The following is a 12,669-nucleotide window of genomic DNA, read 5'->3' as shown; positions in this document are numbered from 1 at the left end:
CACACTGTTCTCCATAGTGGCTGTACTAGTTTGCATTCCCACCAACAGTGTAAGAGGGTTCCCTTCTCTCCACACCCTCTCTAGCATTTATTACTTGTAGACTTTTGGATCGCAGCCATTCTGACTGGCATGAAATGGTACCTCATAGTGGTTTTGATTTGCATTTCTCTGATAATGAGTGATGTTGAGTATCTTTTCATGTTTTTGTTAGCCATCTGTATGTCTTCTTTGGAGAAATGTCTATTTAGTTCTTTGGCCCATTTTTTGATTGGGTCATTTATTTTTCTGGAGTTGAGCTGTAGGAGTTGCTTGTATATTTTTGAGATTAGTTGTTTGTCAGTTGCTTCATTTGCTATTATTTTCTCCCATTCTGAAGGCTGTCTTTTCACCTTGCTAATAGTTTCCTTTGATGTGCAGAAGCTTTTAAGTTTAATTAGGTCCCATTTGTTTATTTTTGCTTTTATTTCCAATATTCTAGGAGGTGGGTCATAGAGGATCCTGCTGTGATGTATGTCAGAGAGTGTTTTGCCTATGTTCTCCTCTAGGAGTTTTATAGTTTCTGGTCTTATGTTGAGATCTTTAATCCATTTTGAGTTTATTTTTGTGTATGGTGTTAGAAAGTGTTCTAGTTTCATTCTTTTACAAGTGGTTGACCAGTTTTCCCAGCACCACTTGTTAAAGAGATTGTCTTTAATCCATTGTATATTCTTGCCTCCTTTGTCAAAGATAAGGTGTCCATATGTGTGTGGATTTATCTCTGGGCTTTCTATTTTGTTCCATTGATCAATATTTCTGTCTTTGTGCCAGTACCATACTGTCTTGATGACTGTGGCTTTGTAGTAGAGCCTGAAGTCGGGTAGGTTGATTCCTCCAGTTCCATTCTTCTTTCTCAAGATCGCTTTGGCTATTCGAGGTTTTTTGTATTTCCATACAAATTGTGAAATTATTTGTTCTAGCTCTGTAGACAGACCTTTGCTGGCAAAGTAATGTCTCTGCTTTTTAATATCCTGTCTAGGTTTGTCATAACTTTTCTTTCAAGGAGTAAGCGTCTTTTTATTTCACGGCTGCAGTCACCGTCCGCAGTGATTTTGGAGCCCAAAAAAATAAAGTCTCCAGCTGTTTCTGCTGTTTCCCCATCTATTTGCCATGAAGTGATGGAACTGGATGCCATGATCTTTGTCCTCTGAATGTTGAGCTTTAAGCCAACTTTTTCACTCTCCTCTTTCACTTTCATCAAGAGGCTCTTTAGTTCTTCACTTTCTGCCATAAGGGTGGTGTCATCTGCACATCTGAGGTTATTGATATTTCTCCCAGCAATCTTGATTCTAGCTTGTGCTTCTTCCAGCCAAGCATTTTTCATGATGTATTCTGCATATAAGTTAAATAAGCAGGGTGACAATATACAGCCTTGATGTACTTCTTTTCCTATTTGGAACCAGTCTGTTGTTCCATGTCCAGTTCTAACCATTCCTTCCTGACCTGCATACAGATTTCTCAAGAGGCAGGTCAAGTGGGCTGGTATTCCTATCTCTTTCAGAATTTTCCACAGTTTATTGTGATCCACACAGTCAAAGGCTTTGGCGTAGTCAATAAAACAGAAATAGATGTTTTTCTGGATCTCTCTTGCATTTTCAATGATCCAGTGGATGTTGGCAATTTGATCTCTGGTTCCTCTGCCTTTTCTAAATCCAGCTTGGACATCTGGAAGTTCACGGTTCACGTATTGCTGAAGCCTGGCTTGGAGAATTTTGAGCATTACTTTGTTAGTGTGTGAGATGAATGCAATTGTGTGGTAGTTTGAGCATTCTTTGGCATTGCCTTTCTCTGGAATTGGAATGAAAACTGACCTTTTCCAGTCCTGTGGCCACTGCTGTGTTTTCCAAATTTGCTGGCATATTGAGTGCAGCACTTTCACAGCATCATCTTTTAGGCTTTGAAATGGCTCAACTGGAATTCCATCACCTCCACTAGCTTTGTTCGTAGTGATGCTTGCTAAGGCCCACTTGACTTCACATTCCAGGATGTCTGGCTCTAGGTGAGTGATCACACCATCGTGATTATCTGAGTCATGAAGATCTTTTTTGTACAATTCTTCTGTGTATTTTTGCCACGTCTTCTTAATATCTTCTGCTTCTGTTAGGTCCATACCATTTCTGTCCTTTATCGAGCCCATGTTTGTATGAAATGTTCCCTTGGTATCTCTAATTTTCTTGAAGAGATCTCTAGTGTTTCCCATTCTGTTGTTTTCCTCTATTTCTTTGCACTGATACCTGAGGAAGGCTGTCTTATCTCTCCTTGCTATTCTTTGAAACTCTGCATTCAAATGGGTATATCTTTCCTTTTCTCCTTTGCTTTTGGCTTCTCTTATTTTCACAGGCTTTTCTATTCTATTTGAAGCCTATTCGAAAGAAAAGGCTTTTCTTCTTTTCTATTTATAAGGTCTCCTCAGACAACCATTTTGCTTTTTTGCATTTCTTTTTCTTGGGGATGGTTTTCTTGGTTAGAAAACTAACCAATCTAATCACATGGACCACAACTTTGTCTAACTCAGTGAAACTATGAGCTATGCCATGTAAGGTCACCCAAGATGGACGAGTCATGGTGGAAAGTTCTGACAAAAATGTGGTCCACTGGAGAAGGGAATGGCAAACCACTTCTGTATTCCTGCCTTGAGAACCCCATGAACAGTATGAAAAGGCAAAAAGATAGGACATGGAAAGATGAACTCCCCAAGTTGGTAGGTGCCCACTATGCTGCTGGAGATCAGTGGAGAAATAACTCAAGAAAGAATGAAGGGATGGAGCCAAAGAAAAAACAACACCCAGTTGTGGATGTGACTGGTGATGGAGCAAAGTCCAATGCTGTAAAGAGCAATGTTGCATAGGAACCTGGAATGTTAGATCCATGAATCAAGGCAAATTGGAAGTGATCAAACAGGAGATAGCAAGAGTGAACACTGACATTTTAGGAATCAGTGAACTAAAATGGACTGGAATGGATAAATTTAACTCAGATGACCATTATATCTACTATTGCGGGCAAGAATCCCTTAGAATAAATGGAGTATACAGGCTTCCCTGTCCATCGCCAACTGCCAGAGTTTACTCAAACTCATGTCTGTTGAATCAGTGATGCCATCCAGCCATCTCATCCTCGGTCATCCATCCCATTTTCCTCCTGCCTTCAATCTTTCCCAGCATCGGGGTCTTTTCCAAGGAGTCAGTTCTTTGCATCAGATGGCCAAAGTATTGGAGTTTCAGCTTCAGCATCAGTCCTTCCAATGAATATTCAGGACTGATTTCTTTAGGATGGACTGGTTGGATCTCCTTGCAGTCCAAGGGACCCTCAAGAGTCTTCTCCAACACCACAATTCAAAAACATCAATTCTTCAGTGCTCAGCTTTCTTGATAGTCCAACTCTCACATCCATACATGACCACTGGAAAAACCATAGCTTTGACTAGATGGACCTTTGTTGGCAAAGTAATGTCTCTGCTTTTGAATATGCTGTCTCGGTTGGTCATAACTTTCCTTCCAAGGAGCAAGCCTCTTTTAATTTCATGGCTGCAGTCACCATCTGCAGTGATTTTGGAGCCCCTCAAAATAAAGTCAGCCACTGTTTCCACTGTTTCCCCATCTATTTTCCATGAAGTGATGGGACCAGATGCCATGATCTTAATTTTCTGAATGTTGAGCCTCAAGCCAAGTTTTCACTCTCCTTTTTCACTTTCATCAAGAGGCTCTTTAGTTCTTCTTTGCTTTCTGCCATAAGGGTGGTGTCATCTGCACATCTGAGGTTATTGATATTTCTCCTGGCAATCTTGATTCTAGCTTGTGCTTCTTCCAGCCCAGCGTTTCTCATGATGTACTCAGCATATAAGTTAAATAAGCAGGGTGACAATATACAGCCTTGACGTACTCCTTTTCCTATTTGGAACCAGTCTAACTGTTGTCCAGTTCTAACTGTTGCTTCCTGACCTGCATACAGACTTCTCAAGAGGCAGGTCAGGTGGTCTGGTATTCCCATCTTTTTAAGAATTTTCCAGAGTTTGTTGTGGTTCACACAGTCAAAGGCTTTGGCACAGTCAATAAAGCAGAAGTCAGTGATGTTAGAGATACTGAACAGCCATATGCAAAAGAATGAACCTGGACTACTATCTTGTATAATATACAAAAATGAACTCAAAATGGATTAAAGACTTGAATATAAGACCTGAAACCATAAAACTAGAAGAAAACATGGGAAGTTAGCTCCAAGACATCAGTCTTGATGTTAAATGTTTGGATCTGAATCAAAAAGCAAAGGCAGCAAAAGTGGGACTACACCAAACTAAATAGCTTTTGTGTGCAAAGGAAACTATCAACAAAATGAAAAGGCAACCAACTGAATAGAAGGAAATAACTGCAAATTATGTATCTTATAATGGGTTAATATCCAAAATATACCCAGAACTCAAACAACTCAATAGCAAAAAAACCCAAACAAGGCAGAGGCTCTAATAAGACGTTTTCCCAAAGAAGATATACTGATGGCCAACAGGCACAGGAAAAAATGTTCAGTATCACTAATTATCAGAGAAATGCAAACCAAAGCCACAGTGAGATTTTCCTTCACACCTGTCAGAATGGCTATTAACAAAAAACAAGAAATAAGAAGTATCGGAAAGAGTATGGAGAAAACGGAACCCTCACACACTGTTGGTAGGAATGTAAATTGGTGTAGCATTATGGAAAACAATATGGAGGTTCCTCAAAACATTAAAAATAGAACTATCACCTATTCCAGTTCTTGCTATTTATGTGAAGAAAATGAAAACACTAATTCAGAAAGATGTATGCACTCCTATGATCACTGAAGCATTATTTACAATAGCCAATATATGAAAATAACTTAAGTATCCACTGACAGATGAATGGATAAAGAAATGAGCATGCGCACGCATGTGGGCACACATATACACATGAATACTAATCAGAGATAAAAAGGAAAATCTTACCATTTGTAACCACATGGATGGATCTTAAGGTTATTATGAAAAGTGAAATAAGACAGAGAGAGACAAATACCATTAGAGGTATAGATTCTAAAAAACAACACAAATGAATAAAAACAAAATGAAACAAAAGTCACAGATACAAAGGACAGATTGGTGATTACCAGAGGGAAAGGGGGTTGGAGGTTCAGTGAAATGGATGAAGGAGGCGAAGAGGGTATTTATTGTGGTGATCATTTTGTGGTGTATATGAATATAGAATTATTATGTTGCATATACAGAACTAATATAGTGTTATAGACCAGTTTTATCTCAATTTAAAAAATTTCTCATGGTAGGAAGTAGACCTGGCCATGAAAGAAAGCAAAGAAAGAAACAACAAAATAAAGAAAACATGTATTTTAGCAACAAATAGTTTTTAAAAGCAAAGAAAAAAATTTTTTTAGATATTAGATACTGAATCTAAAATTCCAGTAGCTGCTACTTAATTTATTTTCACAGTCTCTGGCAGTTGTATTGAGCCAGGTACTGTCAAGAGCTAGAAATGATTCTATGATGCTGAGTCAGGGAACACTTGGTGAGTTGGGGGTTCTGAATTCTAGGCTCTAACTTGTGGAGACTTTGCCCAAGTCAGTCAGCCTCTCAGGGCCTCAGGTTTCTCATCTGAAGGGACTGGATGAAAACTGCTATGATCCCTAAAGGGTAGAAAAGTCCATGATTCTGTTAGGTTCACTTTTTGTCTGGCCATTGTGTGTCAGGGTGCTGCTGCTGCTAAGTCGCTTCAGTCGTGTCCGACTCTGTGCGACCCCATAGACGGCAGCCCACCAGGCTCCCCTGTCCCTGGGATTCTCCAGGCAAGAACACTGGAGTGGGTTGTCATTTCCTTCTCCAATGCAGGAAAGTGAAAAGTGAAAGCGAAGTCGCTCAGTCGTGTCCGACTCTTAGCGACGCCATGGACTGCAGCCCACCAGGCCCCTCCATCCATGGGATTTTCCAGGCAAGAGTACTGGAGTTGCCATTTCCTTTTCCAGAACAAGCAAATAACATAATAGGCTTCAGTTCCTGCAAGTCCCTTAGATTTTGCTCCTTTTTTCCCCCTCCCTATTTTAAAATAGTTGAGGGAGATGGGGAGAAGGCCAGTCATATGAACTTGAGGCAATTCATATGATGATTTGGAGCCTCAGTTTCATTTTTTTTTTAACTTTTTATTTTGTATTGGGATATAACCGATTGACAAGGTTGTGATAGTTTCAGGTGAACAACAAAGAGACTCAGCTATACATATATGTGTATATATTCTCCCCCAAACACCTCTCCTATCCAGGCTGCCATGTAACATTGAGCAGAGTTCCCTGTGCCATGGAATTCTGGTTATCCATTTAAAATATAGCAGTGTGTACATGCCCATCCCAAACTCCCAACTATCCCTGCCCCCTCCATTCTTCCCCCATACCAACAACCATAAGCTCATTGTCCAAGTCTGTGAGTCTGTTTCTGTTTTGTAAGTTCATTTGTATCATTTCCTTTTAGATTTCACATATAACAGATGTCATACGATATTTCTCCTTCTCTGACTGACTGACTTCACTCAGTATAACACTCTCTAAGTCCATCCATGTTGCTACAAATGGCATTATTTCAATCTTTCTATGCCTGAGTAATATTTCATTGTATATATGTGCTACATCTTCTTTGTCGATGGACGTTCTCTGTCGATGGACATTTAGGTTGCTTCCATGTCTTGACTGTTGTAAACAGTGCTGCAGTGAATATTGGGGTGCATATCTCTTTTTGGATCATGTTTTTCTCTGGATCCGTGCCCCAGGAGTGGGATTACAGGGATATACAGTATCTGTGTTTTGGAGTCTCAGTTTCATCATCTGGAAATTAGAGGGCTGGATAATTGCTTTCTAAGACTGTTTCTATTCTGACCTTCTCTGTGACTGTGGAAGTTCAGGAATTTGTGTAACTCTGTCTCCCAACTGCAATCTAGGCCCTATTCAAGGAAAGTTGACTGCCACTGCCTAGCTCCTTGGAGTAATTCTAACTCCGCTCCTAGCTGAATAGCCAAAAGCTTAATTGAATATTTAAATGATTTAAACTCAATTTTTTTTTTAAATGCTAGATTGAAGAACTTGAAGGTGTGAAGATTCTGAGATTTTCTAGTCCTATTTTTTATGGCAACGTTGATGGTTTGAAAAAATGTATCAAGTCCACAGTAAGTATTTTATCCCTAGAAATTTGGTTTCTAACCACCTTTGAGACTTCATTCATTTTACAGGTATTTATTTGGCCCTATGCCCTGTTCCCTTTGTACAGGGCATTAATAACTATAACACCCTTGCCCTCAAATAACTTCTAATCTATTAATATTTGGGGACAGGAAAAAACCAATAATAACACATATGTTAAAATTCAGGTAGCAATAATTGTGCTGGACAAAACCACAAGAGATGTCTCCAGGCAGAATCTGAGTAAGTTTCAAAGAGGAAGTGTAGACAGTAAGTGTTAAGATTTCATGGAAGGGAGCGATCCATGTCAGGCTCTGCATGGCAGTTGGGCAGAAGGAAGGAGATTAATGCAGGGGTTTGGGAATTGTGTGAGCTGAGAGGAAAATATGGGAATGTATATTGGGTAAGGGGTGAGGGGCAGTTGGAATAAAGGGTAAAAAGTATAAGTGGGTTATATAAGCAGGGAATTCTGGTCTTGAATTCTATGCTATGCTTTGAAGGTGGAATTTGCCTTTAGATCAGTGTTTTCCTAAGGTTCAAAGGAATGTTCCTAAATTTTGCAACAAGAGGGCTTTGTTATGTTAAGGAAATTTGTTAAGACTTAAAGCTAAAAAGGTTATTTTTTGCTGTGTGGTTTTTTTTTTTTTTTTTTTTTTACAGTCTTAGAGTCTTCAATATACTACCACCTTTCCTGAGTCTCTGGAGAAGGAAATGGCAACCCACTCCAGTCCTCTTGCCTGGAAAATCCCATGGACGGAGGAGCCTGGTAGGCTACAGTCCATGGGGTCCCAAAGAGTCGGACATGACTGAGTGACTTCACTTTCACTTTCACTTTCCCTGAGTCTCTGGGTGGGTAGGTTAGGATGGCCTGGTAGTGGAGACCTCCATCAGACCTCAGAATTTCTTTTTTGGCAGGATATAGAAGGGAGTATGGAGAAGGCAATGGTAACCCATTCCAGTACTCTTGCCTGGAAAATCCCATGGACGGAGGGGCCTGGTGGGCTGAAGTCCATGGGGCACAAAGAGTCGGACACAACTGAGCGACTTCACTTAAATTTTTCACTTTCCTGCATTGGAGAAGGAAATGGCAACCCACTCCAGTGTTCTTGCCTGGAGAATCCTAGGGACGGGGAAGCCTGGTGGGCTGCTGTCTATGGGGTCACACAGAGTTGGACACGACTGATGCGACTTAGCAGCAGCAGCAGCAACAAAAGGGAGTAATATCGCTTGAGAAATAGCCTTTCCAGGTAAAAACAGTCATTAATGAGCATTAGAAACCAAATGTTCTAACTAACTTAACATTTATTTCCAAAGGTTGGATTTGATGCCATTAGAGTATATAATAAGAGGCTGAAAGCACTGAGAAAAATACAAAAGCTCATCAAGAAAGGGCAGTTAAGAGCAACAAAGGTAAGGCAACGTCATCCTTTCCGCTCCCACTCTGAAATTCTCTCATTTCTCAGATGACATTAAAGCAGTTAGATTGTCTAAAACTAAATGTACCCTCTTTGGTACCCAGAGGTGAACAGGCAGATGACACATGTGTGTCAGAGAACAGCTGAGTTGTTCTTTTAGGCAAGAGAGAATGGGAAAGAATAAAATGACATCAACAGAGCTCCTTGGGAACACAGGGTGTGATTTATCTTCCTCTTTCATGAAATAAACCTTATTTTTACTGAAAGGAACAAAACAAGTGCTAATTCAATACCAGAAAATTATTCACAATAGAAGACAGTTATAGGTTCATAGACTTTTAGGGCTACGGTATTACCTTTTATTCAGACATTCCTGCCAGTGTATCTCTTGCCTAAGCTCCACCATCTTCCAGAAATCAAGCATTTCCTGGCTCCACTGCTCTTCCATTTTTCTTCCTAGAAAACATCAAAATTTGGGCTGAGGTAAACCTTATTCCCTAAGAGTTCATCCTCTTGATGTTTTGCTTACCAAGGAACAGTCTATAGGACTATGAAGTCATTTTAGATTAATTGTTGAAAGACATCCCAGCTAACTGGTAATTAAGTTGGCAATGCTTTCTTTGTTTAGAATGGCATTATAAGTGGTGCTGGTTCATCAAATAATGCTTTTGAGCCTGATGAAGACATTGAAAATCCAGAAGAACCTGATATCCCAACCAAGGAAATAGAGATCCAAGTGGATTGGAACTCTGAGCTTCCAGTCAAAGTGAATGTTCCCAAAGTGCCAATCCATAGCCTCGTACTTGACTGTGGAGCCGTCTCTTTCTTGGATGTTGTGGGAGTGAGATCATTGCGTGTGGTAAGGTTCTGATGTTTCAAATTACAGATTTGGAGCTTTGGTAATAGTAAAACGATGTGGGTTTCCTGGTCTTACAGAAGGGTAACTGATTGCACAGGTTCTGTAATTTTTCTAGGGGGATGCTTTTGCAATGGAATGTATTATTAAAGCATGGGTTGCAGAGCTGGACTCCCTGGGCTTGAATCGTGGCTCTTCAACTTATTAGTGGTGTGACTGTGGGCAAATCGCTTAATCTGTCTGTACCTCAGTTTCTCCATCTGAATGTGGGGATAGTGATGGTACCTCCTTCATAGGCTTGTTATGAGGATTAAACGAGAAGAATGAAGAGTGTCTGGCACATGGTCACCTGTCAGCAAGTATTACTGTTTGTTATGTTTTCTTTTCCTGAGAATATATATGACATGGAATATGAAAAGAAAAATGGGCAAAATTTAATATTATGTTTTTATCTGTTATGTGAACAGCAGCAGAATGAGAAACACGGTAGGGCTGGAAAAGCCAGGCATTATCAGGGTTAGATCTGCAGGAAGTAGGCCAGACATCTAGGCAGTCAAAGAGCTGAATGAAGAACATGCGGGACAGAAACATTCTTATCAGAAAGCAGGTATGCAAGCTCAAGTTCAGTGATTCCTTTAACAAATAGATGTGCAATGCCTCAGATGTGCCAAGCCCTTGGCTGGGGACCAGAAACTATTAATAATTATGAAGTAGCCATAGTTCCTACCCTCCTGGGACTAAGCGATCTAGGGGGCAAGGAAAATGTTAAATAATCTTTTAAATAACAATTGTATTAAGTGCTCAAAACAGACTAACGAGGTCAACTTGACCAGGAGTGTCAAGTTTAAGTGAAGCCTCATGTAGGTATCAAGAGGATTGGGCAGAAAAGCAGGCAGGGTCAAGGCACCGACAATCAGGTTTATGTAATAATATCAAACTACTCTCAACTGAGGTTTAACTTAGCTGGGGCTTCTTGTTGCTTTCAAATGCTAAAGTGACAATTTTGAAAGCTCCAAACTTTATACTTGCATAGAGGTCTTGATCTTTTTTCCCCAGAAAATTTAAGCTCTGTATGATTATTGTCCATGGGTCTTTTGTTTTGTCCATAGGTCTTCTGTCTTAATTCTTTTAATTCAACTTTTTATTTTGAGATAACTGTAGACCCCCATAAAACTATAAGAAATAATACAGAGAGATCCTCAGTACCACTTACCCAGTTTCTTTCAGTGGTAACATCTTGCAAAACTATAGTGTAAGAGCACAATCACTATACTGACACTACTACAGTCAAATACAGAGACCCTGGTTTCTAGGCCAGTGTTTACACTTGGTGTCTGGTGGCCACATATCCACAGCCATATCTCTTCCACTCAGAGACATAAACTCATACTCTTCTCTCCAACCAGCAGAGGTTGCATTATCCCTTCTTTCCTTCCTTCCACAAGTATTTATGAAGCTCTTGTGTGCTATCCAATGCTGGGCTATTGAGCACTGGATGTTGCCACCTCTTGAGACATGGTCTTTTCATCCTAAGCATCATCACTGTATGTTGAAACTTCGGTGGTTTTCCAATTTCCAATAATGAACTTTCTTCAGACTCCTGATTCACCATGAAAGTGTTCAAAGTTTCTCCTGAGCAAGTAGTTGAATGCTACTGAGTTATAGGCAGGTAAAGTTACTCATTGTTACAAATTCTCCTTTTTAAATTTTTAGATTGTCAAAGAATTCCAAAGAATTGATGTAAATGTGTACTTTGCATCCCTTCAAGGTAAATGCATATATATGTATCTATCTATAAGACTTTTCTTTAAGCCTTTTCTCCTACCTTGGAATGTGAGTACATAATGTCCAAAGGGCTTTTTTTCCAAAGACTATTTTTATTGTGGTAAAAGAGATATAAGACTTGCGCTTTTAGTCAAGAATCCAACTAATTCAGAGGCATTAAGTACATTCACCATGTTGTGCAATTAATCACAACTATCCTTTCTTGCTTTCTTTCCTTTTTTTCCTTTTGGTCAGTATAACATTTATTACTGAGATATTTTGCACCATTTGCTTCTGTTTACATCTTTGAGATCCAGTGTGTATTTTACATTTACTGCACATTTTTTGTTGTTGCTGTTGTTATTTTCTGTTTTTTTTTTTATTGAAGTTTTAGTTGGTTTATAATATTATATTAGTTCCAGGTATGTAGCATAGTGATTTAGTATTTTTTCAGACTATAATTCATTATAGGTTATTACAAGATAATAGCTATAGTCCCCTGTGCTATACAGGATTTCCTTGTTGATTATCCATTTTATACTTAGTAGTTTGTATCAATTAGTCTCATACACCTAATTTGTCCTTGTACCTCCCTTTTGGTGACCAGGAGTTTGTTTTCTTGCTTTTTAAGCATTTTTTTTTTTTTTTTTTTGATGCGGACCATTTTTTAAAGTCTTCATTAATTTGTTACAATATTGCTTCGGTTGTTTTATGTTCTGGTTTTTTGGCCACGAAGCATTTGGGATCTTAGCTCCCTGACCAGGAATTGAACCCAAACCCCCTGCATTGGAAGGTGAAGTCCTAACCACTGGACTACCAGGGAAGTCCCATCAGTTTGTTTTCTACATCTGTGGATCTGTTTCTGTTTTGCATACACATTCATTTGTATCTTTTTAAGATTCCACATATAAGTGATATCATAAAGCATTTGTCATTCTCTGACTTACTTCACTAAACATAATATTCCTTAGGTCCATCCACATTACTGCAAGTGGCAGAATTTCATTCTTTTTTATAGCTCAATAATATTCCATTTCATTTATGCCACATCTTTTAATTTAATCATCCGTTGACGGGCACTTAGATTGTTTCCATGCTATTGTAAATAAAACAAGACCTAATTAAACCTAAAAGTTTTTGCTTAGCAAAGGAAACCATCAACAAAACGAAAAGACAACTTTCTGAGTGGGAAAAAATACTTGCAAATTATGTGATTGACAAGGAGTTAATATCCAAAACATATAGACAGCCACAAAGAACAAATGCTGGAAAGGCTGTGGAGAAAAGGGAATGCTCCTAGACTGTTGGTGGGAATGTAAGTTGGTACAACCACTATGGAAAACAGAATGGAGGTTCCTCAAGAAACGAAAAACAGAGTTGCCATATGATTCAGCAATCCCACTCTTGGGC

The 12,669-nt window shown here is 39.2% G+C and overlaps 1 protein-coding gene across 6 annotated transcripts in view; it reads left to right on the top strand.

The window, feature by feature from the left end:
- Positions 1-12,669, top strand: part of SLC26A4 (solute carrier family 26 member 4) — a 68,165-nt gene that overhangs the window by 44,071 nt on the left and 11,425 nt on the right. For 5 of the 6 annotated variants that reach the window (XM_086396834.1, XM_086396837.1, XM_086396836.1 and 2 more), the window contains 4 exons: positions 7,119-7,211; positions 8,539-8,634; positions 9,268-9,498; positions 11,209-11,263. In XM_086396834.1, the coding sequence (XP_086252960.1) occupies positions 7,119-7,211; positions 8,539-8,634; positions 9,268-9,498; positions 11,209-11,263 (475 nt within the window). The remainder of the gene's footprint in view (positions 1-7,118; positions 7,212-8,538; positions 8,635-9,267; positions 9,499-11,208; positions 11,264-12,669) is intronic. The other variant, XR_015162651.1, reaches the window with a different exon arrangement.

This window comes from Bos grunniens, chromosome 4 (genome assembly GCF_055505025.1).
Source record: "Bos grunniens cultivar Pamir isolate PY7600 chromosome 4, Bosgru_T2T1.0, whole genome shotgun sequence".
NCBI lineage: Eukaryota > Metazoa > Chordata > Mammalia > Artiodactyla > Bovidae > Bos > Bos grunniens.
This window is presented reverse-complemented; position numbering and strand designations above follow the sequence as displayed.